Source organism: Pipistrellus kuhlii, unplaced genomic scaffold (assembly GCF_014108245.1).
Source record: "Pipistrellus kuhlii isolate mPipKuh1 unplaced genomic scaffold, mPipKuh1.p scaffold_m20_p_15, whole genome shotgun sequence".
Taxonomy (NCBI): domain Eukaryota; kingdom Metazoa; phylum Chordata; class Mammalia; order Chiroptera; family Vespertilionidae; genus Pipistrellus; species Pipistrellus kuhlii.
The window spans coordinates 26,341,351-26,367,898 of record NW_023425460.1 but is presented as its reverse complement, the minus strand read 5'-3'; the positions used below and the strand labels follow the sequence as shown (position 1 = coordinate 26,367,898).

At 35.7% G+C, this 26,548-nt stretch overlaps 1 protein-coding gene across 7 annotated transcripts in view; it reads right to left on the bottom strand.

Annotated features, from left to right (window-relative positions):
* TNKS2 (tankyrase 2) overlaps positions 1-26,548 on the bottom strand; it is a 56,024-nt gene that overhangs the window by 21,526 nt on the left and 7,950 nt on the right. For 6 of the 7 annotated variants that reach the window (XR_004988085.2, XR_004988084.2, XM_045581900.1 and 3 more), the window contains exons 2-16: positions 26,007-26,231; positions 23,187-23,282; positions 22,039-22,075; positions 21,795-21,870; positions 21,333-21,427; positions 18,667-18,733; positions 15,184-15,370; positions 14,045-14,166; positions 10,931-11,022; positions 10,768-10,846; positions 7,938-8,109; positions 7,578-7,657; positions 6,387-6,532; positions 5,137-5,302; positions 2,365-2,584 (exon numbers count right to left, since the gene is read on the bottom strand). Coding sequence is in view for 5 of the 7 variants with exons in the window: in XM_045581900.1 (XP_045437856.1) it covers positions 2,365-2,584; positions 5,137-5,302; positions 6,387-6,532; positions 7,578-7,657; positions 7,938-8,109; positions 10,768-10,846; positions 10,931-11,022; positions 14,045-14,166; positions 15,184-15,370; positions 18,667-18,733; positions 21,333-21,427; positions 21,795-21,870; positions 22,039-22,075; positions 23,187-23,282; positions 26,007-26,231 (1,860 nt within the window). In the remaining 2 variants the exon portion in view is untranslated. The remainder of the gene's footprint in view (positions 1-2,364; positions 2,585-5,136; positions 5,303-6,386; positions 6,533-7,577; positions 7,658-7,937; positions 8,110-10,767; positions 10,847-10,930; positions 11,023-14,044; positions 14,167-15,183; positions 15,371-18,666; positions 18,734-21,332; positions 21,428-21,794; positions 21,871-22,038; positions 22,076-23,186; positions 23,283-26,006; positions 26,232-26,548) is intronic. The other variant, XM_036438546.2, reaches the window with a different exon arrangement.

Here is a 26,548-nt window from a genome sequence, read left to right as displayed (position 1 = left end):
GCACATCCCCAGTAGGGGGTGTGCAAGAGGCAGCTGATCGATGATTCTCTCATTGATGTTTCTAACTCTCTATCCCTCTCCCTTCCTCTCTATAAAAAAATCAATAAAATACATTAAAAGAAAAAAACAAAACAAAAAAACCTTCTTCCCAAAGTCCCTGCCTTCAAGTTCTTATATACAACTTCCAGAATTCAGATACAGGGTCTCCCAGGCTGTGAGTTAAAGGCATTCAATCATATAAAAACTAAGTTAGGACCTCAATGCAAAGCAGGAGAGAGCACCCAGCATGGGTCTTAGGACCCCAAGAACATGCTTTTATCTCTACAAGCCTGGCAGCAGAACCTGTGTTGCTAAACCCACGAAGTGAAACAATATTTTATAAATATGCCATAACCCGTCATCTTTGAAACTCAGCTATCTTATACATACTCTTACGGAATAGTCTGACACATACTCACAGATTGAAAGCAAATCTAGAAGTTAACTTTGCCAAAATAAAACCAGATATGATTTGAAACTTTAAAATAGTTGAAAATATTTTATCTACATTTAATTTTATTGTAGTTTTTATCCTTTTGCTGAAGGATCTAAGGCAAAATAATTTTAGTAAAATCAAGCAAAGAAAGACAAAACTACAAACCATTATAAGCTAAGTATTGCACTGAATATACAAGCCCTTCTAGGTCTCAAGGTATAATACTGCCCAGGTGGGCAAAAATATTTTGTGCATACAACATATTTGCCACTTACAAAAACAACAGAATTAAATAGTGATGTTAATGTTCTAGATAAGCTTCCATAAAAATTTAAAAAGCTAATTATTTATAAATAAATATGCATAGCACAATTCAAATCAGAGGTTAGGCCACTCGTCTTGTATGAACTAGAAACTCCTGACTGCCAGTAGAAGCAGAAAAGCTTTATCTCACCATGTGGCTTATAACTTCCAAAATTCTCGAAAAGACATAGATGGAGTAATACTTTTCCTCGGAGAGTGGGGTCTCAACTTACATGGGGGAGAAGTTAAAGGTAAGAATCACATCTAATCAAAATTATCCCTTAAACACTAGGAACACACTCATACTGAGACTGAAATGAACTGGGAGAATAGATTTCCTTCTCCCATATTACACAGAGTGACAGAAACACTTGAATTACTTTTTTTCTCTTTTTAATCATGTTTTAGATAAAAGTGTATGAGTCATATAGGCACAGGACATAAATCCACTGAAGTATTAACTGTGCCTCAGTTGATTTTAAAGGCTCAGTCTCTAGCACCTTCAATGTAGCTGAAAAAGCTGCACTGAAACCACAATATTGTACACCTGCACTAAAAACAAGGTGCACAGTGCTGAATTTTGAGTGAAAATTTAGAACAAATATGTATTCAAGTGTGTCCTCCAAAATTCCTACTTTGAAGCTCTAACCACCAGTATACCTTAGAATGTGACTGTACTTGTAGACAGGGCCTCTAAAGAAGAAATTAAGTTAAAATGAAGCCGTCCTATCTGACTGGTTTCTTATAAAAGGTTGAGATCAATAGAATGAGAGACACGGGAATGTGTTCACAACAAAGAAAGGCTATGTGAGGACATAGCAAGAAGGTGGCCTTCTGCTAGCCAAGGAGAAGGGCCTAGGGAGAATCTTATCCTTAACATCTTGATCTCCAGAACTATGAGGAAATAAATTCCTGTTGTTTATGCCACCAGTCTGTGGTATTTTATAACTAATATAAGAAGTAACTTTGGTGAGAGGTTTATGTAACTTCTTTTTTTTTTTTAGAGAAAGAGGGATAGAGAATTAGAAACATCGATGAGAAAAACACCGATCAGCTGCTTGACTCCTGCACACCTCCCACCGGGGATGTGCCCACAACCAAGGCACATGCCCTTGATCAGACTTGAACCTGGGACCCTTCAGTCCACAGGCCGATGTTCCATCCGTTGAGCCAAACCAGTTAGGGCAGTTTATGTAACTTCTGAAAGTCTTTTAGTTTTTTTCCCCTGCTTGTGCTTAACAGCTATCATCAGAAGGAAGAAGGCTGGGCCAAGCAGGCATATTTTTCAAGTTTCTGTACGTAAAACTCACTCATCAAAAATGATTCAAATATGGTGACCTGAAATAAAGGTTCCAAAGCACACATGGTGACTGGCAGAGCCTCTTTTAACTAACCTTACTGAATGTAACACACTACTACTAGAGTGACCATGAAGTATAGTTGCCCTGTACAAATACACTAGAGTGTAACAGTGGTATTAGATGTTTGATTTGAACCCTTCACATTTATTTATAGAAGATATTTTACTCAGATAAAATGAGTTTTAGGTGTCACCAGCCTAAATCTGTGAAACTTCATTCCCTTACCTGCTAAATGTAAAGGTGTTGAATGTCGGCCTTGTGTATCACGGCAATTTACATTATCAGGAGAAGACAACTTCTTTACTCTGGCTAAACAACCCTTCTTGGCAGCATCTAACAAAGCTGAATCTCCCCTAAGTAGATCCTGGATATCAGTATCTCCATCTTTAACAAGATCCAAAGGAGTATTGCCATCCCTGTTTTTCTTAGTAGGATCTGCACCATGCTGGGCATGTGAAAAGAGAAAAAGAGGAACTGACTTAAGTTTGTCCTTGGTCAATGAAAAAAGTTAATGTAACTATATTAAAGAAAACGATTGCCTACTGAGACTCTATCTTAAAGGTTAACATGATTGTTATCAATGTTTAATATACAGAAAGTTATAATAAAAAGGAATATAGAGGAAATTAAATAGTTTTGGGGTTTTATAATGCAACACTATTCAAAATTTTAAACTACATTTAAAATAAATTAACTTTCAAATAAATCATTTTTAGTTTCCACACACATTGATAGGAAGTATAAATTTAACTTTACTCTTGTTTTTACTGTAAAATATCTACACTGGTACCTGTATTGAATCTGTACTATTAATTTTATTAGATCTAAATAAATCTGGCTTAGAAACAAGGAAGCATGGAGCAGAGTGCAGAATCTCGGAGGGAAGGGCAGGGAAGGTAGGGGGGTGGGAGGTAACCAACCAAAGACCTTGTATGCATATACGCATGGCTCATGGACACAGACAATGAGGTGGTGAGGGCCTGGGGCAGGAGTGGTGGTAGGCTGGAAGAGGTCAATGAAGGGGAAAGGGGGACATATGTACTACTTTCAACAATAAAGAATTATTAAAAAATAAATAAATCTGGTTTATAAATTATGCAACCCATTGATTATTTTGAAGTAGTAAGAAAAAAACATAATCAGAGAACTATTAATATAACGATAGTTGACTTTATACACTAAGACGACAAACAATCCAATTAAAAAATGGGCAAAAGACCTGAATAGATACTTCTCCAAAGAGGACATACAGATGGCCAATAGACATATGAAAAAATGCACACCACCACTAATCATCAAGAGAGATGCAAATTAAAATTACAATGAGGTATCACCTTACACCTGTTAGAATGGCTACTATCGGTAAATCAACAAAGAACAAGTGCTGGTAAGGTAGGATGTGGAGAAAAGGGAACCCTAATGCACTGTTGGTACAGACTGGTGCAGCTCCTGTGGAATAATAGTATGGAGTATCCTTGAAAAATTAAAAATGAAACTGCCTTTTGACTCAGTGATTCCACTTCTAGTAATATATCCTAAGAATCCCAAAACACCAATCAGAAAGAATATATGCATCCTTATGTTCATAGCAGTGTTTACAATAGCCCAGATCAATAAAATAGAAACAGAAACAGAAACATGGGTACATGGAACAGACTGACAAGTGCCCACCAGTGGATAAAAAAGCTATGGTACATGTACACAATGGAATACTACATGGCTGTAAAAAATAAAAATCTTGTTGTGGCTGGTGTGGCTCAATAGAGCATTGGCCTGCACACCAAAGGGTCTTGGGTTCGATTCCCAGTCAAGAGCACATAATTGGTTACAAGTTCAATCCCTGCCCTGGTGGGGGCTTATGTGGGAGGCAACCAATCAGTGTGTCTCTCTCATATCTATGTTTCTTTCTCTCTCTCTCCTCCTCCCTCTCTCCCTTCTATACTCTCTAAAAAGGAATGAAAAAAATATCCTCAGGTGAGGATTTAAAAAAAAAACAACCCTCAAAAAAACTCAGCCTTTGAGACAGCATACTAGATGGATCTGGACATGCTAAGTGAAATAAGCCAGTCAGGAAACACAAAAAACACATGATCTCACCAATATGTGGAATCTAATGAACAAAAGAAATTAATAAATTAGAATCAGAAGCATGTTACTACTTCAAATGTCAGAGGGGAGGGGGATGGAGGGAACTGGTTAAAGACGGTGAAGGTATAAGCTAAAGAACATATATTTATAGTCCATGGACACAGATAACAGTGTAGTGAAGGCCAAGGGAGGGGAAGGTGGAGGCTGGGTGAAGGTGAGCAAAGAGGGGAAATGGAGGACAACTGCAGTATTATCAACAATAAAAGATCTAGCCAAAACTGGTTTGGCTCAGTGGATAGAGCATTGGTCTGCGGACTGAAAGGTCCCAGGTTCGATTTTGGTCAAGGGCATGTACCTTGGTTGCAGGCACATCCCCAGTAGGGGGTGTGCAGGAGGCAGCTGGTCGATGTTTCTCTCTCATCAACGTTTCTAGCTCTCTATCCCTCTCCCTTCCTCTCTGTGGAAAATTAATAAAAATATATTAAAAAATAAAAGATCTAAACAAATAAAATAAATAATAAATCTATATGTGGTAAACACACTCATCTACACCAATAAAAAAGATGCAAATTAACCTTATCCACCAGCCAATCAGGAATATGCAAATTAACCAAATAAAGATGGCGGGTTAATTTGCATATGCAGGCGACTGGAGTGAAAGCCAGGGTCCTGGGTGCCAGAGGAAAACTGATGTTGGCATCCAGGGGAAGGAAGGCCTAATGCATGAATCTTCATGCAATGGGCCTCTAGTATTAAAATAATGTTTCTGACATTTATTCTGAAATCTAGGTAAAGAATTAGCTACTGCTTCCTATTCCTTTATTAGTTTAAATTTATATTAGAATTATTAGAAATATTAAACATTTTTTAAATAATACACCCTGTCAACAGTAAGTGCTTTAAATATACCTGGAGCAGGAGTTTGCAAATTTCATATTTTCCTTTTGCTGCAGCTTCATGTAAAGGCGTAAATTTCCATAAATCGGCTACGTTAACTACTGCTCCATGCTTAACAAGAAGTTCTGCAACTTCATAATGTCCGTAAGAACATGCATTGTGTAAAGGTACAAGGCCTCTGAAAAAAAAGCAATGCAACACAAAGATATGTTTTAATTTAAATAATTACATATAGCTGATACCTTTCTTGAACAATTGAAGAGACTATACTGATTATATAGAACTGAAATACTTAGTGAAAGCATAGATGAAATTATTTTGGGGGGGCAAGAAGGAAATAGTTAAAATTGCAGAGAATATATTAAATACCTAAAACTGTATATTTTTAAAGAAAAAGAATCTTAAACTGGAAGAATTTAAATATTATCAAAGCAAATTAAAATATTTTAAAATCAATCACACTAATACTGTAATCTCCTTGGTCATTATAAAATACTGGAGGCCTGGTGCATGCATTTGTGCACTGGGTGGGATCCCTCAGCCTGGCTTGTGTCCTCTCACAATCCAGGACCCCTTGGGGGGATGTCAGACTGCCGGTTTCAGCCCAGTCCTGGTGCCTGCAGGCCAGGCTGAGAACCACTGGTGCACAAATCCATGCACCAGACCTCTAGTATGCATATAAGATCTCTTCCTGCCCTCACCCCTCCCTCCTTCCCTCTGAGATTCATCTTCTTTTCCATGTTTCCATGCCTGTGCATTGAGCATCTGCCCCTGGTGGTCAGTAAGCATCATAACTACCGTTTGAACGGTTGCTTAGGTGCACGCACGCGGCATTATGCAAATAAGTCTGTATGTAAATTCTAACTATCATAAAATCTTAACTAAAATAAGAAGCCATATTTAAGCTAATGTTAGGGAATAGACTTCCCTGAAAATAAAAGAACTACCTATCTTAAGAATATTTTCAGATTTTCCTTAAAAAATCTGATAAAAAAAAAAAAAAGATAGACCGCTGAAACCGGTTTGGCTCAGTGGTAGAGTGTCGGTCTGCGGACTGAAAGGTCCCGGGTTCGATTTCGGTGAGGGGCATGTACGTTGGTTGCGGGCACATCCCCAGTAGGGGGTGTGCAAGAGGCAGCTGGTCGATGTTTCTCTCTCATCGATGTTTCTAGCTCTCTGTCTCTCTCCCTTCCTCTCTGTAAAAATCAATAAAATATATATTTTTTAAAAAAAGACAGACCATAGCAATGATTGGTACTTACCCTTTGTCTTTAGCATGCACATCTGCTCCATGTTGCAGCAGATACTCCACCACAGACACCCTGTTATAGCCAGCTGCAAAATGGAGTGGTGTAGACTGACGCCCTTCGATGTCTCTGCAATTCACACTCTGAACAGTACACAATTTCTATAGGATGGAACACAGCATACATATGATGCTACATATTCTGGTTTCTTGTTTTCATTCACTTAGCAGAAATTTCAAATGTCTTGAGTTATTTTCTGCCCTCATCAAATCAGCATCCTCAGAAACTATTTGCTCTTTATTCTTATTTCATCTTGTCATTTATTGAGAATCCCTCTGTTCCTCCCATTTATACCTATATTATCTTCTTTTGCTAAAACTAGTAGGTAAATTTTATCATTACCAATATTATTACTTACATAAAGGTAATCTAAGTATCAATTATCAGCAAATGTACTTTGCATTTTTGGCAAATATATGTATCATCAAAGCATCAGTATCAATGGAGTCCCAGGTTTGATTCTGGCTAAGGGCACATGCCTGGGTTGTGGGCTCAATCCCTAGTACTGGGCATGCAGGAGGCAGTCGATCAATGATTCTCTCTCATCATTGATGTTTCTATCTTTTTCTCCCTCTCCCTTCCTCTCTGAAATCAATAAAGAAATATATATATATTAAAAAATCAAATGAATATTAATATTAGTAAAACCCCTTTCTCTCTCTTTAAAAATTTTATTGATTGATTGATTTTAGAGAGAAAGAAAAAGAGAGGGAAAATTTGTTGTTCCATTTACTTATGCATTCATTGGTTGCTTCTTGTATGTGCTCTACCTGGAGATCAAACTCGAAACCTTGGCATATTGGGATCATGCTGGAAACAACTGAGCTTATAAAAAAAATAAGGCAGGGCACCTTATTTCTTTAAAGGAACAAATGTATAGATGTATAGGTTCTTTAAACAAAATTAATTTCCATGAATATGCAATTTATTTAAATTTGTGACTGTGATGCATTTAGAGAGATGCATGTGAAACTGAAGTTTTTTTTTTATTATTTAATGATTCTTATTTTCAGAGAACTAAATTGGTATTATTTACCTCTTAAAACAAGACACATGTAAATAACTAGGCTCTTCATTATAACAGCACAGACTCATTAAACAGTCAAATTAAAAACACAAAATTAAAAACATAAGATTGTATCTTACTTTCACAGTTTCTACATCTCCAGCCTTTGCAGCTTCCAGCAATTGTCGGTCAGCTTCTGAATTACCTAATGGGATACCCTCTAAAGAGAGAGAGAGGAAAGAGGAATTAACTACTACTTAGGAGGTAGAACCAAGCTTTAAGGGAGGAGACACCTTATCTGAAAGTAGAGTTTATTTATTCAGATTTTGGTAGATTCTGTAGAAAATCCCTATGGGAGTAGAAGAAAAAAGCAGTATAACAAGTTAGGAATAACAGCCAAAAATTCTAAAAATGTTTCCTTTTACTACCAACTCTTACATGGTATGTAAAAAACTATGAAAGCTTACTAACAAAATTAATTTCATGGAAGCATGTAATACCTTGAAGAAGCTGCTGCACGTTTTCATTCCCCATCTGTAAGGCTGTAAAGCCCTGAAGGGATATGATATTAGGATCACACCCGTAGCTCAGGAGTAGGCGGCAGGTTTGTAGATGACCACAATGTGCAGCTCTGTGCAGAGAAGTCTGACCGAGGTTATCCAGAGCATTAACCTTAATAACACAAAGCAGAAATTAGCCTTTAATGCAAAATTTAAACCACCCAATCATGTATTTAGCATTTGCTACTAATTTAAAATTCCCAGTTATTCTCTTAAGAAGCCTATTCAAAGCAATATTTATACACAAGTTTAGAACATAAATTCACCAATTCATGATGGCTTATATCAGAAAGAAGATTCAATTTTGGATTAAAAATGTGAGATGTTGAATAATAGTTGTGTTTAGCATTAAAATATTAATAAGTTCACTGCATTAAAAGCTAAACGTTGCCTAAGTCTAATCCATGTATTTGTATGGCTCTCTGAGGTCCAGAAATATGGACAATTACCTGAAGATTATAGTCAGTAACAAAGCCTGATATTAGATTAGCACAAAAACATTTATTCTTAATGGCTTAATCTTCTACCTTTTAAAATCATGTAAAATATAATCTACATATATATAAATATACAATGGTATAGTCACACAATGGGATACTTCTGAGCAATAAAAAGAGCAAAACTATTGATTAGTGGCTGAATCTCCAAGACAGTAGATTGAGGAAAAAGCCTTACACACGAGTATATATTGTATGATCCATAGACACAAAGGCCTTGAACAGGCAAATGTCACCTATGCAGGAAAAAATTACAAGGGGTATTCCCTGTCTCTGCCATGAGATAATGTTTTGTATCTTGGTGATTTAGTAAATGTACATTTAAGATTTGTGCATTAAATTGCATGCAAATTTTACATCTAAAAAACCCTGTAAACCTCTAGATCAGCAGTCACCAACCGGAGGTCCGCAAGGCTGGTGACCGCTGCTCTAGATGATGCCTATGTGGAAGTATTTGAGAAGTGCATAGTAATTTGCAAATTACTTTGAAATGTGTCAAGAAAATAAGATATACTGATAGAGGGAGAACATTAATCTAAGTGGTAGGTATATAATTATCTTCTACAAAGTTCTTTCAACTTGGTTGTACTTTCTTAAATGTTTCTAATTAAAAAATAAATCACCTGTAACATTCCCCATTCATCCTTACTCCACCCCTCTCCATCAAGGAAGTAATTCCTCAAAACATAACTGAGAAATTAAGTTTCTCAGTAATCAATCCTGTGGCCACTAGTGTTTTGAGAAACCACTCAATTCGTATTCATGGAAGTGGAGAATATTTAAACAGGAATATAGTACGACTTTGTCAATGAATCCAAAGCTAGACTATACATGACTAATCTTCAGGCTTACAGGGCCTGAAAAGGCCATTTAAAATGCTCAGGGCAATTTATTTATTCATCTATGAAAACTCACTGAAATATGAAATACAGTCACTTTAAAAAAGTTTATTTGGGTACCACTTTATTTTACGATTAAGGTGACCAACTTTGTCCTAGTTTGCTTGGGACTTCCTGTTTTAGCACTGAAAGTCCTGTGTTTCTGGAAATCCCTCAGACCTGGACAAACCTAGATGGTTGGCCACCCTAGTCAAGACTGTTGCATTGAGTTTCCCAACTCAAGTTTAATATGCATCCAGATATTCTTCTAGTAATAAATCACATGTATAAAAAAGCAATCTCACATGTATAAAAAAGCAATCAGTGAAAAGATATAGAACAGATAAATGAGATGCCAAGCAGTCAAGCAGAAATAACTTTTATTCAATAATTTGCAATAAGATTGAGATTATACATTATCAAGAATTCCCCCAAATCAAAGAGAAATTAAGACACTGAGAGGCAACTGAAAAAGAAAGTATAGAATTCTAAGTGGTTCCTGGAGTGGAAACCCCAAGGAAGGATAGACAGAAATGATTCTGCAAAGCGCATTTAGAGAAGAGCCTGGGGCCCACCCAACGGGAAAAGGTCTCAATTCCATTCTTCTCCCTTCATTCAGGCAGCTCCATTCTTCCTGTTTTATTGTACATTCCTACTAAAGATTTTGTTTAAAGGCAATGATCAGTGGCTAAAAATTATAAAAACTGTTGAATTAGGTGACTATCACCCCAATCTGGGATGCTATGTGTATCTTTTTCTGAGTATTATTTTTTAAAGTTCCTGGGTAAGAAATTATAATTTGTTGCCTGGATGAAAATTTAATTATTCCAAGAATAAAATACTTTGTGCACAAATGCCAACTAAAAAACAGTAACTTCCCAATATGATAGTATTTATTTCCCAATATGGGGAACTATGTTTTTAGTCAAGCCTTGACTAAAGTGAAATAACAGAGGGTAAGAAATGCCGTGGCAGGGGTAAATAACAGGAGTTATCATAGTAATCAGGGAACAAAAGATTTGAAAAAATAATACTGGAAATGATTATAGCTCAGAATCAGAATGTCTCCAGCTGGAGACATTTTTCTGAATAATATAGTGCTAGAAAAAGACCTTAAGGATAACTTGACCCGTAGGGTATGGTTAAAAGGAATAGAGAAGGACGGACATATAGGAATAATGTATTTTTGAGTAAATCCATAGGATTTCTAGAGAAAAAAAAAAAAAAAAAAAAAAAAAAAAGGAAAAAGAAAAAATATCTACAGGATTATTTTTAAATACTGATTCAGAGGAAAAAATACTTATGAAAGAGTAAATAGTCTAGGAAGTCAGACATTTAATCTGCTAAGTAGAAAATAACTCATTGGATTACCAAATATTACCAAAAAGGTTATACCTTTGCTTCATGTTTCACCACAACTTCGACAACATCATTATGAGCTTTCTCAGATGCAACGTGTAGAGGAGTCAAGAATCTTAAAGAGAAAAAACCAACCAGACAATAAGTGCATTGAAAAAAAAAAAAGTCAATAATTTTTAATTATTCAAAGAATACTTACTCTTTAGTCTTTTCATTGATGTTCGCTCCTTTTCTTAGCAACAGTTCACATATTTGCTTTCTTTTGGGATATGGAGATGCGGCAGCACAATGCTAGATAATTTAAATTGAGCATTAATCAAGCACTATATGACTACTTTTTATTTAAGAACACGTTCCCAATCTAGATTTTTTTTTAAAGAAACAACTTTTATTTATTTATTAATATATTTTTGTTAACTTCAGAAAGGAAGGGAGAGGAAAACAGAGAGAAACATCAATGATGAGAGAGAATCATTGATTGATTACCTCCTGCATGCCCATACTGGGGATTGAGCCCACAACCTGGACATGTGCTCTTGACTGGAATTGAACCTAGGACCCTTCAGTCCGAGCCAAACTGGCCAGGACTAGAAGTTATATTATTTCTGTGTTTTATGTTTGACTTCAACTTTTTTTAAAACTTTGCTACTCAAAGACTTTCTATTGGATAGAATGTGCAACAATTACCAAATTCTGGCAGGGCCTGAAAATCTTATTCGCCTGATAATATCTATTACTAAATATTCCAATCAAGCTTATAGTTGTCCTACATCTTTGAAAAAGCCACTACTGATGTTATGAAAAATTTAAATTAATGATCTGTGAAAAAATTTAGCACAGATCATTGCCTTTAAACAAAATCTTTAATAAGAATGTATAATAAAATAGGAAGAATGGAGTTGCCTGAATGAAGGGAGAAGAATGGAATCGAGACTCTAACCCGTTGGGTGGGCCCCAGGCTCTTCTCTAAATGCGCTTTGCAGAATCATTTCTGTCTATCCTTCCTTGGGTTTCCCACTCCAGGAGCCACTTAGAATTTTATAATTTCTTTTTCTGTTGCCTCTCAGTGTCTTAATTTCTCTTTGATTTGGGGGAATTCTTGATAATGTATAATCTCAATCTTATTATAAATTATTGAATAAAATTTAAAAATTTAAATTCAGAACTGTTCCCATTGAGAACACTGTTTATGTCATTTTTTTAAAGGTTAATTGACAAAACAGCCCAAAGACTGGAGTTTCTTTACAGGAAGAAATAATGCAGCACTCATCAGTTCTGGCTTCTGCTTGGTAATAGCACTGATGAAATAGTTGGCCAGGTGAGTAGTATTTGTTTCTCTTTCAACTAGTTGCTCCAGCAGAATAAGGAGCTTGGATTGTCAATGGTAGAAAATGATACACTTTAAGTTGATATGGCAGCATCTATGTGCATGATACATTAAGAAGGAAGGGAGACGTGAGATAGAGATCTGCTAGTTTTAAACTTAATAAATACATCATAGTTATGCCCCAAATCTTTGAATGCCCAACATCCAGGATGACACTGATACACAATAGGTGTTCAATAATGAGCGAATGACTAAATCAATGAATGCGTATGTTAATGTTGAAATCTGAAAATTCATGGAATAAAAGTTCTAGATAATTGTTAAGCTAGGTTGTTTTATATATCTAAATAAACAGACACATGAAATTTATTCTGAGTTAAATCTGTTAATTACAAAGCATATCTGATAGTCATGACTTCGTTTCAGATTCATTCTTTGATGTTGCTACTGTCATAAAAATCATTCCTTTGCTCTCAATGAAACCATTTCTATATGGGGAACATTGTTCCTTTGATATGGTACAAGTAATTATCCCAGGACATCTAGCAGAACAGCACACAGAATAGAAATAGTTTATTTTCAAAAATTTTTATCACATCTACTTCAATTGCTCCTATATCCATCTGTCCCATTCTGGGACAGGGCCTGCAGTCTTTGGGAACCTGGAAGGCAGTGCCCCTAGAACCACAACTATGCAATATTTAGGGAAAACATGTAGCATTAGCTCAGAACATTTTCCATGTCAATCTTTCCAAGTTTCTCTGTACCATCTTAATGCTTCTATGATTTTAATTTTGCACTAGCATTTCTTATTAGCTAGCAGCTTTGCTATTGTTTTACTGGGTATTTTTTTACAAGTAGCAAAATGCTCTAAAATGTTCTCTAGATTTCTACATAATCTTCACATAGTTTACATCATAGCATAAGGAAGAAAATAATCATAAAAGTTGTCAAGTAAGTAAGGCTACTATGAGTTAAATTTGCCTCTAAACACATGAATTTACTTAGGGGCCATCTTTCCTCACCCAAAACACAATCTGCAATTCATACAGCAGGACTTGGTTCCTTTTAAATTTCTACTTCTACGATAGCCTCTGATTATAGCATGCCTGTTCCTCTTTCATCACGTATCCTTGCTAGCTCCCATCTTTTCTGACTGCTTTTCCACAGACTGCCTGGTTCTCATTTAATTTGTTACAGTTCCAGAGTGCTTACTACCTCCATATGGGAAGTAGCCTCTACTCACACAGTATAGAGGAGAGATATACAGACTTTAGATCTCACTTCACCCTGGTCAGTATGGCTCAGTTGGAGCATCACCCTGTACAATGAAAAGTTGCGGGAATGGTCAGGGCCCATACCCGGGCTGTAGGTTTGATCCCCAATTTGGGCATATGGGAGGCAAACAACTGATGTTTCTCTTTCTCTCCCTCGACCCTTCCTCTCCCTAAAATAAATAAAAAGCATATTGAGTGAGGAGGAAAAATATTGTAGAGGGGAGGGGGAGGGGGAGGGGGAGGAGGAGGAGGAGGGTGAGGGTGAGGGTGAGGAGGAGAATTCTAGAAGAAAGCCAAGTGACTTTTATCTTGGTGGTAGAATTGTTTTCTGTTTCCATTATTTTCTGTGAGTTTCAAAATTTTAATCATAAACATAATAGAAAGCAAATTATATGAACCATTCATAATAAAAAATTACATACAATATATGCCAGCACATAAACAAAACTTTTTTCTAGAAATATACTCGAATGAGTAATATATAATACTGCCTTTTGGGGTGAGGTAGGTTGTCTATTTTTCTGTAATACTTGAAATTTTTTTATATACATGTGCTTTTTAATTTTTAAAAAGCACAGATTTTAAAATGCTATTACAAAAAGAGGACATTATGGTAATTACCCTGTATCATCAGAAGAAGTAGGGCACTATGATTAGTTTTGCATGTTTTTGGTTACTGTATTGCACAAACTTAAATCTGAAACATTACCAATGCTGTTTCATGCGTTTGAGGATGCTTAAAATTCACCATTTCCAGAGAGAGATGTTTTTTGATTCGTGTAACGTCAGCTTCCCGTGCAGCCTGCAGCAAAGAATGGCCTTTAAATTCATCTAGATGAAGGAAAAGTATATAAATTGTATGAGAATTGCCAAATTGGTAAGATTTACCTAGAAAAAGACATAATATTTTTCTTTAAGTTACTTTCAAAATTATCTACCAAAATAGCCAAATAGAGAGTCTAAAGCTAGTCTCCAAATATAACCCCTGAAAAGGGAGACAGTGGTATTCCAGTTCCCGTTATGATCCAATTCATATCCAGCTGTATACATGAATTTAGCTGATGGTCACCTCAAAGTCTATTTTGGTCTGGAAATATCTGGAGTACTGCAACATATTCCCAGACCAGAGAGTTCTCACAATTTTCCAAAGCATAGAAATTTTCTCAGTAAAAAAATTAAAAAGAGGGTGATCATAGTCTCTACACTAACATTACAGCAATAACAGATGGCTTTGCTCACACATCAGAGAACTGGAGACTAGACAAGCTGGATATTCCAAGAGGTACCTACTGCTAAACAAATGAAAGAGGGTATTTTCTCAATATTCCTCTCTTTTATTCCTCAGATTTGTGAAACCATGCATTGTCTTTTATTATTCCAAAATAATGTAAATTTCCCATTTATGTATAGCAAACTGTATCTGAACTAGGAGGCTATGTCTCACTACATCTATTTCAGCTATACATATCAATAGAAGACCACAGACCTGTCCAGATACCAAAAAAATTAGAAGACAAAATCTAGGGACTAGATTTACAAGATGGCATCCTACAAATAACATTTCAACTTCATGGCAATTTCCGTAGAAAGTCACATCAAAGACAGGAACAAAACCCAAATTCTTTTCAAAAGCATACCACATATAAAATACATTTAACTTGACTTAAAAAAAAAGTATAAATATATTCTTTTCATCTTAAGAGCAGAATAAGTAGAAACTTCTGAAAGATTAAAATATGCTAGTCTAAACAAAAGAAATTACTCTATCATTTAAATATATCTAGAAACAAACAAGGATTTTCAGTTTATTGATATATCTTAGCTAAACATTCATCATTTTATACTCACATGCTAATCTTTCTTTTAATTGTGGTGTGGGAGCCAAGTCTATGGCACTTTTATTGTGACAATTCAGCAGTGTTGGATCTGCACCATAACTTAGGAGAAGAGAGCACACTTCAATCCTGTTCTTAGAAGCCGCCTCATGAAGAGGAGTGAATTGCCACAAGTCCATTGCATTTACACAAGCACCATGCTGGGGTTGGAGGGTGGGGAAAGGAAGCACGTATTTAGTGTCCAATTTTTAAGAGAATTTAGAATTAGTAGTAATCTATAACATGACATCAAGGAAATTTAAACAAGTTATGTTCCCAAAGTTCACTTTTTTTTTTTTAAATATATTTTATTGATTTTGTACAGAGAGGAAGGGAGAGAGATAGAGAGTCAGAAACATCGATGAGAGAGAGTCATCAATCAGCTGCCTCTTGCACACCCCCCACTGGGGATATGCCCGCAACCAAGGTACATGCCCTTGACCGGAATCGAACCCGGGACCTTTCAGTCCCCAAGCCGACGCTCTATCCATTGAGCCAAACCGGTCCTGGCCCAAAGTTCACTTTTTAAACCAATTTATTTCAGAAAAATACATTTTCTCCACATGAAGAAACAGTAGCTGATTGCTAGACCTATGCACAAAAGCCTATTTAACTCTTTGTTAAAAATTGTTAAGAATGAAGCTTTAGATTTAACGTGCATCTTTTCCAAAATTTTTAATAATTTACATATGGCAAAAAAGCACAGTTCTTAAGTATATACAGTAGTCTTCCTTATCCATGTATCCCGAATGGATTCCTAAAACCATGGACAGCACCAAACCTTATACAATCAAACCTCAGTTCTTGAACATCTTTCTGTTCTCCACCAAGTTCTTCACAGATAAAATGTCTGGGTTGTGGATCAAAAACTCAGTTTTCAACCTGACAACCCTTTCCTTCATGCTGATACCTCATAACATCTCTCAGGCAACAAACAAAGCACAATTTTAAATCATAAAGAGGCCATCAAGAGTGCTAATGTTGCTAAGGAAGTAAAAAGGTTCACAAAACAACAATCCCAGACAACATAGTAGGCAGAAAAACTTGTTTTTAAATACTATCAGTTAACCCAGTGGTAGGCAAACTGTGGCTCAGGAGCATGCCGCTCTGTTGACTAATGAATTTGCTAATGAGTTTGCCAACCACTAAGTTAACCTGTGATAGTATTTTAGAGACACTTTCATTACCCCAGAATGTTCCCTAATGCTTCTTTTATGGACAATTCCCGTCCCCATTCTGACTGTTAGCAGCATATATTAGAAATTTATCTGTTCTTAAATTTCATAAAAATGGAGTAACTCAGTATGTATTTTGTGTCTAGCTTTTTTCACACAAAATGTTTCTGAGATTCATTCATATTGTCGTATCAATTCATTTTTATTGCTGAGTAGTAGCATTCCACTGTACAAGCTATACCATAATGTACTTATCCATCATCCTGTCCATGGCATTTGGACTATTTCTCTAGTTTTTAACTATTATGAATAAGCTGTTATGGACATTTATGTATAAGTCTCTTTATGGATACATTATTCTTTTGCATATATTATACATAGAAATGGAACTGCTGGGTCGTATGGTAGATATGTTTAGTTTTATTAAAAATTGCCAAATACTTGGAATGTCTAAGTTTCAGTGCTCCACTGCCTTGCTAACACTTGGTATTTTAATTTAGCCATTTCCACATATTAGAGTTGGATGGACCACAGAAGTCATTCTAGTTTAATCTCTCATCAAACACAAAATCCTTTCTATACTTACCTGTAAAAGGTGAACCAGTAATCTACTCTTAGTACTTTTAATCACTGGAAATTAATTCTCAACTAACATAACTTTTATATTTACTACATAATTTCTGTTGTTAAAAAGTTCTTTTACATTATGTTAATTATGTACTTTAAACTTTGATCTATTGGTCTTTGGAACAAAAAAGATTAATATTCTTCTTTGTAATATTTGAAGGCAACTCTTATGTTTTTCCTTTCCAATCTAAACAGTTGCAGCTCCTTCACTCATCCATGGTTTCTAGACTTCCTATCACCTTTGTGGCCCTCAACTAAATAGACTTCAGTTCAAAAAATTCACTTAAAAATATTAAGAGTCTAAAATGATAGATTCTCAATTGGTTGGTTACATAAGTACAATGCATCTGTCACTACATTTGCTCCTGATACTATACTTTTACTACTAGCATAAATTATGTTAGCTTTTCAAGCAGTCACATCACAATCTGTATGCATCATGGTCATGAAAAGCAATCTACTACATGTTTGTTGTTAATGCCATCATGTGCTAGCCAGACTCATTAGCAAGGATTGTGTTGTTGCCCAGGACTTCTACCTATATTATGTCTCTATCTACTTGCTTTCTCCTGATTGTCTGGAACTTGAGTACTCTGGTAACTTGAGTACTCTCACCTCTTCTAACAACCTCTATCTATATGTATAACCTCTAGTCAACTTCCCAAACTTATTTAGTAAACACTAGGTCTTAGAAAAACACCATTCAATTGTCTATAAAAATCTCATTGTACTCTGTCTGATGTTTCACCCTCATCCATAATATTCCAAATATTCTGAATTAAAGATTCAGTTTTACAATAAGCAAAAGCATTATTGCTATAAATGTATATAACAGCAACAGCATTACTGCTATAAATGTATATAACATAACATAAATGTATATAACATAAAAAATTCTAAAAGACTTACAGATTATTTAGAGTATCTCTAACCATTATAACAAAGTTGTTTCTGTAGGAAAATGTATTCTGTGGTAGCACATGCTTAAAGGAAGCATAGAGGCATTGGAAACAAATGTCTTCTTTCTGTTCCTATGACAGCTGGTGAAATAGAATGAGGGAACGTATTCAAGGGGCAGAGTGAGTGCAGAGTGAGAGAAGTTTAAAGAGAGTGGTCAAATACATACACAGAGACCGGGGGACAAAAATATGTCGGGGTATATGGATCCACTCTAAGAAGAATATGTATCTTCTACTCTCATTCAACAGGAAGCAAAATAAGGAATTTCTTGCCAGTCCCAGGAACCTGCTTGTTAAACAACAGCCACCCAGCATATTGGAAGAAGTAAAGCTATCCAAGCAAACCTGTTCCAACTCAAAGTACAACTGGACAAGTCTTACAAATGAAAATTGTAGTTTTAATATATGATTGATTAAAAATTGCTCTGATATTTTCAAGAGTTTTTTGAAATTTAATTTTCGCTACAAATTATAGAATCACTTAATCTGTTATTCATAAGATGGTAGTGCTACTTTAAAATCTTAAGGAATCTCAAAAATATCAAGCAGTCAGATGCTAACCTATCAACCATCTACACTTTGTAATAATTATAAATATTACTATATCCACTAAGCACCAAAAACACATAGAAAAACAGACACACTATGTATTTAAAATAACTTATATAATTATAAGAAAAGTACAACAGAACTAACCTTGACCAGAAGTTCAGTTACTTCATAATGACCATAAGAACAGGCATTGTGTAAGGGCACCAGATCACTACAATATGAGAAGGGGGAAAACTTGTTATTACAGATTCCCTAGATTTAGTCAATTCATTTAAATTTATAGTCAGACTTGAATAGTAAATTGTGTATGTGATCTAATAAAAATGTACAAAATTTAATAACATTCATTTGAACCTTAAGTCCTAGCAACTTTAATTTCCAAGTTTCTTTCAATACATTTGATCATCCTTCCCCCTACCACTTCACTACCATTGTCTTGGTTTGAGCCATTATTATTTCTCCCTGTACTACTGAAATAATCCCTTCAATTTGTCCTTGAAGCTATAGACATATTTTTTCAAAAAGTTACCTGATGTAGTTACTTCTTGTTTTAAGTCCTTCACTGGTTTTTCCTTGCTTTCAAAAGACCTTTCCAACTACTCAACCTAGCATACAATGATCTGATGCTCTCTACCTTATCCTTCTATTATATAACAGTATACTAAATCCTGAATGCCTTTACACAGAACTATCCACTGGGCGTAGGATGGATTTCCGTCCCTCCTGGCTTACTTCTATACATCTTTTCCAAACTCAGAGCTCAAACTCTAACTCTTCTCTGAAACTGTTTTTTTTATCATTCTGCAAGGTAAATTGCTATATATATATATATTTTAAATATATTTTATTGATTTTACACAGAGAGGAATTGAGAGGGATAGAGAGTTAGAAACGTCAATGAGAGAGAAACATTGACCAGCTGCCTCTTGCACACCTCCCACTGGGGATGTGCCCGCAACCAAGGTACGTGCCCCTGACTGGAATCAAACCCGGGACCTTTCAGTCCGCAGGCTGACGCTCTATCCACTGAGCCAAACCGGTTTTGGCAATTGTTATATTCTTTAATAAAACTAAAATCCAATTCCTTCAAGATGACAATGGAAGAAGAATTTTCTATGTAGAAGGTACAGTGGAACCTTAAAATCTTAACATATTTTTAAGCTGTTCGTCCATGGGGATTACTCAGGGACATTACTCAGGGATTACTCAGTTAATTACCACAGACATCATCTCGATAGCCTCAGGTGAGTGATGGCACATGACTTTCCTTACCACTTCTGGTTATACAATTTCTTACTTACCTGAGCACTAATTTAATTTCCAACTATCTTCTAGCCACCTCCACCTGCAATTCCCTATCATCTCATAAAACCAAGTGTTCTAAAGGTGAACTCAATGTTTTCCCCTAAAATAATTTTCCTCCTAGGTTTTAGTATGTGTATCATTGGGTTTCTCATTCACCCTGAAAATCTGAAATGTATTGATATTTATCTTTTAATGCCTTCCTCTCTCATCACATCCATTCAATAAATCTTGTCAATTTTTTCACTATATTATCTCTTGCACTGCCTTTTCATTTCCATTTCCTCTGCCACCACTACTATAGATCTTCACTATGCCCGAATCCCTGCAATACTCACTTTCCTAACTGCTTTTTTTGCTTCTAGTCTCCCTTGCCAATCCATCCTACACATTGCTGCCAGAATGCACTTCCTAAAATACCTCTTTCAGAATCATTCCCCTTGCATAGGACCCTTCAATGGCTAACATAGCTCACAAAATAAAGATTCAATTCTTTTTAATAATACACTTATTTTTAGTGATAACAGAGAGGAAGGGAGAGGGAGAGAGACAGAAACATCAATGATGAGAGAGAATTATTGATTAGCTGCCTTCTGCATGTACCTTCCTGGAGATGAAGGCCACAACCCAGGCACGTGCCCTGACTGGAAATCGAACCCTGATCTTCTGGCTCAGATTGATGCTCAACTGGAGCCACGCCAGTTGGGTAAGATTGAATTCTTTAGACTAAAATACCAAGCCCTATGAAATCTTGTTCTTACCTATTTTTCCATTCCTAACCTTCATTTCTCTATGTGAATCATCTGCCTCAGTCAAACTGGTCTAATCAGTGTTTCCTAAGTATGCTGTAATATCTGTTTTAGCACCTCTTCTCAAACCAATTCTCTTGCACAGTGATGGTTCCTAAACTCTCTGCTTTCTTGAATTGAGTCCAGGTCATGTACCATCTCCTTCTGCAAAATTTCCCAATCACTATAGCCATTACTGAGCGTTTTCTCCTGTGAACTCCTGTAGTAGCATCCCTTTCTATCGCCTCACACTTAGTAGAGAACTTGTATTGTCAGGTAAATTTTCATGCCCCCTAAAGTGTAGTATAAACCTGAATGGTTGCCTTAATGTTTTATAATTCTCTATGCCCTCAGAGCTACCTGCATATTATAAAAGCTTAAAACATGTTTATGCTGTTTAGTAAAAAATGTGATTTTTATGTCACAGAAGTTACTGTAAGGATAGTTTATATTTATTCTTTTTTAAAAAATTATTATTTTATTGATTTTCCATAGAGAGGAAGGAAGAGGGATAGAGAACTAGAAATGTCGATGAGAGAGAAACATCGACCAGCTGCCTCCTGCCCATCCCCCACTGGGGATGTGCCCGCAACCAAGGCACATGCCCTTGACCGGAATCGAACCTGGGACCCTTCAGTCCGCAGACCGACGCTCTATCCACTGAGCCAAACTGGTTTCAGCGATAGTTTAAGAAATCCTAATTTTTGTTCAAATACTTACCCTTTATCTTTAGCATGGACATCAGCTCCATGTTGCAATAACAGCTGTACAATCTTTACTCTATTGTATCCTGCTGCCAAATGCAATGGAGTTGACTGAAATATCAGAAAAATTAATGAAATTCGAATACTGGCTGAAAAAAACGTGTGAAAGCTAAAAATATAAAACCAAAATCCCCCCCAAAAGCCTTATAACTTTATTGTCTAAATAGTCATCAATTTGGTTTTTCAAAAATTCAACACATATACTGAAGGTATAGTATAAAAGTTTATAAATTCATTATTACAAACAGGAACTAAATGTTTATTATCAAAAAAGTTTTAATATGCTTAAAGAATTAATCCAAATTATTACTTATAAGAACATATCAGCATTCTCATAAAATGTTTTAATTTATAATAAGATAAATGTATTTTCATGTTACCAGGAGATAAATACAAACTTAGGGACAAAAGAAAGTACCTTTCTACCATCACTTGCATGGCAGTTGACATTTAATGGTGTGAGTAGAGCCATCATTTTTTCCTCATTGCCACTCCTAACACACAAAAGAAAGTTTATTAGCAACTTCTATTTTTTAGCACATCCCATATGAAGACATTTATGTGAACATTTTTTAAAAATGCATTTTTTAATAGTTTGCTTCTTGCAAAAAAAATAAAACATTTAAGTGATGAAGATTTCATGGGATATATTTGTAACATACCTGGCACTTTCTAAGAGTTCGTCTTTCTTATATTCACCTGTGAACCAGAGGAAAAAACAGAACAAAACCAGAAATTAAACATTTCAATTACAAAAATAATGATAGTTTTATACATAAAGATGCTCATTGAATTATATTTAAAGTATATAAATTTGAAAATAAATTCCCAATAAAAGGAAAATGGTTAATCAGTAGAATATTGTACAGCTTAAAAATATTTATATGAAGAACATGGAATACCTTTGTTATAAAAGTGAAAAAAATTCAATGATTCAATGATATATAACAAAGTGTCACTGCAATTGTATAAAAACAATATGCATAGAAAAAGAAAGCCAAGGAACAAATATACCAAAATTTTAACAAAGTTTGTCTCAGGTGGGAGTTTATGGGTGAACCTTTTCTTTTCTTTTTTCTCCTTAATTATAGAAAACCAACATGCTATTCGAGTAACATACAAAATGCATCTACAATTTCATTCAAAAGCCAACAAGACTTCCATATCTACAGGTTTTGCATCCATGAATTTAACCAATCTCAGACTGGATATCATATTTTCAATCCACAGTTGGGAATCTATGAATTTGGAGAGCCTACATTATGCATTGATTTGCACCTTCTTAAAGAGCTTGAACATCCAAAAATATTTGTATCGATGGGGGATGAGGGGAGCTCTGTGGACAACGAGGGATAATTATATATAAATAAAAACAGGATTAAATATAAACTCTTTATGCCTACAGCTTTTATATTTATAACACAAAGAAACCTTTACAATTAATACAGTTTAAATAAACATAATTTAACAAAATGGATAGTGTTTACTGATTTGCTGAAATGAAATTCAAACTGCTGCCCACAATATGAACTGCATATTGGTTACTAGTGCAAGGTTTCATTTGAACTCCAAGGTTTTTTAAAAAAAGATAAAAACAGGGAACTGCATGGAATAGGGAAGAAAGAACACCAATTTTGAAAAGAAAAAAAGCTTTACCTTTCTTAGACAAGAATCAAATATTAACTGTACAAATGTAGAAAAAAATAACTGACATTATTTTAAAAAAATCTATTATAGTTGAGGTCATTTACCACAGAAGTTCATTCTTTATATTCTTTTAGGAATACCCAAAGAGAGTACACAAACTTACCAGTCAGCACTGCTTTGGCGGATGGGTCTGCTAAATCCAACGCTGTCCTTCCATCTGTATTTTGGATGGTCGGCTCAGCTCCATGCTGCAAGAGCACTGAAAAATAGCAATACTTTTTTTCAAGATGGTATTGATGACAATTTGATTTTAGTCTCAAGATTAAAGATCTTTCATATCCCAAGTGTGGTAAATGTTTTCTTTTAAAGATAAAAATATATAAAGCATTTTATTACTTACTGTACTATACACATTTAATGTATTATACACATTAACATCTCCTAAGTTCAGTTAGATTTTCCTCTGCTAGACAAGTGACTAAGGACAGATAAGAGTGTATGAGAAAATAAAAGGCAAGTCTGCTTGAAAGTTTCTTTTCTTATTCCAAATAATACTGCCTCTGTTAGAAAGGTTGTTCTATCATAACAGAAATAAAATTTCTAATCCTATAGGAATAGGGATTTATGGTTATTCAAAAATTTAGAAAAATGTGTAGGCAAACTCTTAAAAAAAGAAAACAAGAAAAACACTCTCTGTAGGGTTAACAAATTCCAAATCAAAACTATAATCCAAAGCACATAAAAGAAAAGACCTGTGCTATATGCTGTATTATTATTTGTTAAAGACATTTACAGCATACTCTACAAATAAGGAGCTGGGGGAAAGACAGGCAAGTACATGCAGAAAGGGAAGCCCAAAGTCCATTCTTTGGTTGAGTTACTGTTCATTCTATTCTATTCCTATCTGTAACAGTACTATGCAACAGAAATAAAATGTGAGGCATTAATGTGAACTAAATACGTAATAAAAAATGAAAACGGGCCAAAACGTGTTTGGCTCAGTGGATAGTGTCAGCCTGTGGATTGAAGGGTCCCGGGTTCAATTCCGGTCATGGGCATGTACCTTGGTTGCGGGCACATCCCCAGTAGATGTGCAGGAGGCAGCTGGTTGATGATTTTCTCTCATTGATGTTTCTAACACTCTATCCCTCTCTGTAAAAAATCAGTAAAAAACAAAAAACAAAACAAAACAAAAAACAGGCTAAATTTTAATGCATTTTATTTACCCAACATACTGTCATTTCAATATTTATATTTATATCATAATCAACATAAAATTGAGATTCTTTGCATTTCCTTTTTTCATATTAAGTCTTTGAAATCTGGTACATTTTCCCCTTAGAGTAGATCTTAATTTCAAGATGTCCTCAGCTACCATACTGGATTGGATAGTGCAGATCCATAACTGTATTTAGAAAACCCTACATATTAAAACTAGTTATTTATATATCAGAGACTAAGGAACTAGCAAAAGGCAGTAGCAATATAAGTAACAATTTAAGATAATACATTGGGCAGAGGTTACTAGGTAATCTATTTCGTATCTTTATAAATTACCTAATTTGAACTAAGATGGTGACTTTAAACTAGGGGTGTCGAACTCAATCAGAGAAGGGGCCAAAACCTAAAATCCAGCCTAAATCGCAGGCCGAATGGTTTACTGAACAGTCATAAACTGTCATTGTGATGGAAACGCAGCGGAGTGCAGTGATGACAGCGCGGTGCGGGCCACATTGCAAGGCCTGGTGGGACGGATTTGGCCCGCGGGCCTTGTGTTTGACACATGTGCTTTAAACAGTGACTTGGGGTTTGGAGGGCAGGGGAGAACAATATAAGTCCAGCACAGAGCCCTGAACTTTTCCTAGTACACAGGCTTTCTATCTGCCTCAAGAATTTCAAATGTCCCTAAAACAGGAAATAGAACTAAGGTAGCAGAATCCAAAATCCCTGACTATGTTAGGTTCAGAAAAGTCAATACCAGATTAATTAAAATTCTCCAATCATATAAGCAGCCTTCTCACTTATACTTTTCTGTCAATGATCAAACTGTTGAGCAAATCTTTTTTTTTAAAAAATATATTTTATTGATTTTTTTACAGAGAGGAAAGGAGAGGGATAGAGAGTTAGAAACATCGATGAGAGAGAATCATTGATCAGCTGCCTCTTGCACACCCCCTACTGGGGATGTGCCTGAAACCAAGGTACATGTTTTTGACCGGAATCGAACCCAGGACCTTTCAGTCCGCAGGCCGACACACTATCCACTGAACCAAACCGGTTTCGGCTGTTGAGCAAATCTTATCTTGTTTGTTAAAGTATTCTAAATGTCTGATTTTTCCTTCAAATGTTTATTTATCTTGCCATTTCTATTCTCCTATAATAACCCTTGTTCATAACCTCATCATTTATCTGGGTTATTCTACAGTTTCCTAGCTAATCTCTCTGATGCCATCCATTCTAGCAGCCACCTACCACCATTCTACCTGCCACATACCAGATCACTCTTGCTAAAATACACTATTTTCATCACACTGCTATTCCCTTCCTTAACTGTCTTCATAATACCAAGCTCCTTAACTTGGAATTCAAAGTTCTTCATAAAGATGTCCCTGCCTACCTTTTCAACTTTCTCCCACTACTTGTTGGAAAGACTCCAGGAAGGAGTGACTGGACTCCAGCCAACCCACTGCCCTCATTATCCTCGAACACTCCCTGTTCACTGTCATGACTTTATCTGGTTCTGTGTGTGTGCTATCTCCCAAGAGAATCCAAATTCCAGAAAACAGGAATCTTGTCTCTATTCTCTAAAGAGCTTAAGCTCAGTACTATACACAAAATGACACTTAGTAATAGTGGTTAGCTTAAATCATGAATTGTTCTTAGGTATTTAAATTCAGCCTGGCAGAATTTGGTCATATTAACGAATGAAGTCAATTAGATTCACAACGGTTACACACTATTTCATGAAAGTAAACAATCTTACCAATGCAAACATCAATCTTTCCTTTAATTGCAGCTTCATGGAGAGGAGTGTAATTCCAATTATCACGAGCATTTGGGTCTGCCCCATGTTGCAAAAGGAGAGTGACTACTTCAGCATGACCAAAAGAGCATGCATTGTGAAGAGGAATAAGGCCCCCATCATCGCGTGCTTGGACATTTGCACCATTCTGAAGCAAATATTCAACTACATCTTTCCGCCCAAATCCTAAAAGAAAACAACGAAAAATGCACAAATTAAAATCAATAATTAGAAGCCATGCTAAAATGTTTCTGGATGGGAAATAGAAGAAATTCAACAATTCAAGAATTCATTGATGATAAAGAGAGATTCAATACTGACACGTATGACAATACTGAAATGGAAATTTAACCTGGGTAGAAAGGGTGAAGTGATTATATTTACGTATACTAGAGGCCCCATGCATGAAATTCATACATGGGCAAGGTCCCTAGGCCTTGCTGGCAATCAGGGTCAATCTGTGGGTCCAGCCTGGCACCGCCTGCTTGCTGGCCGCACCTCCC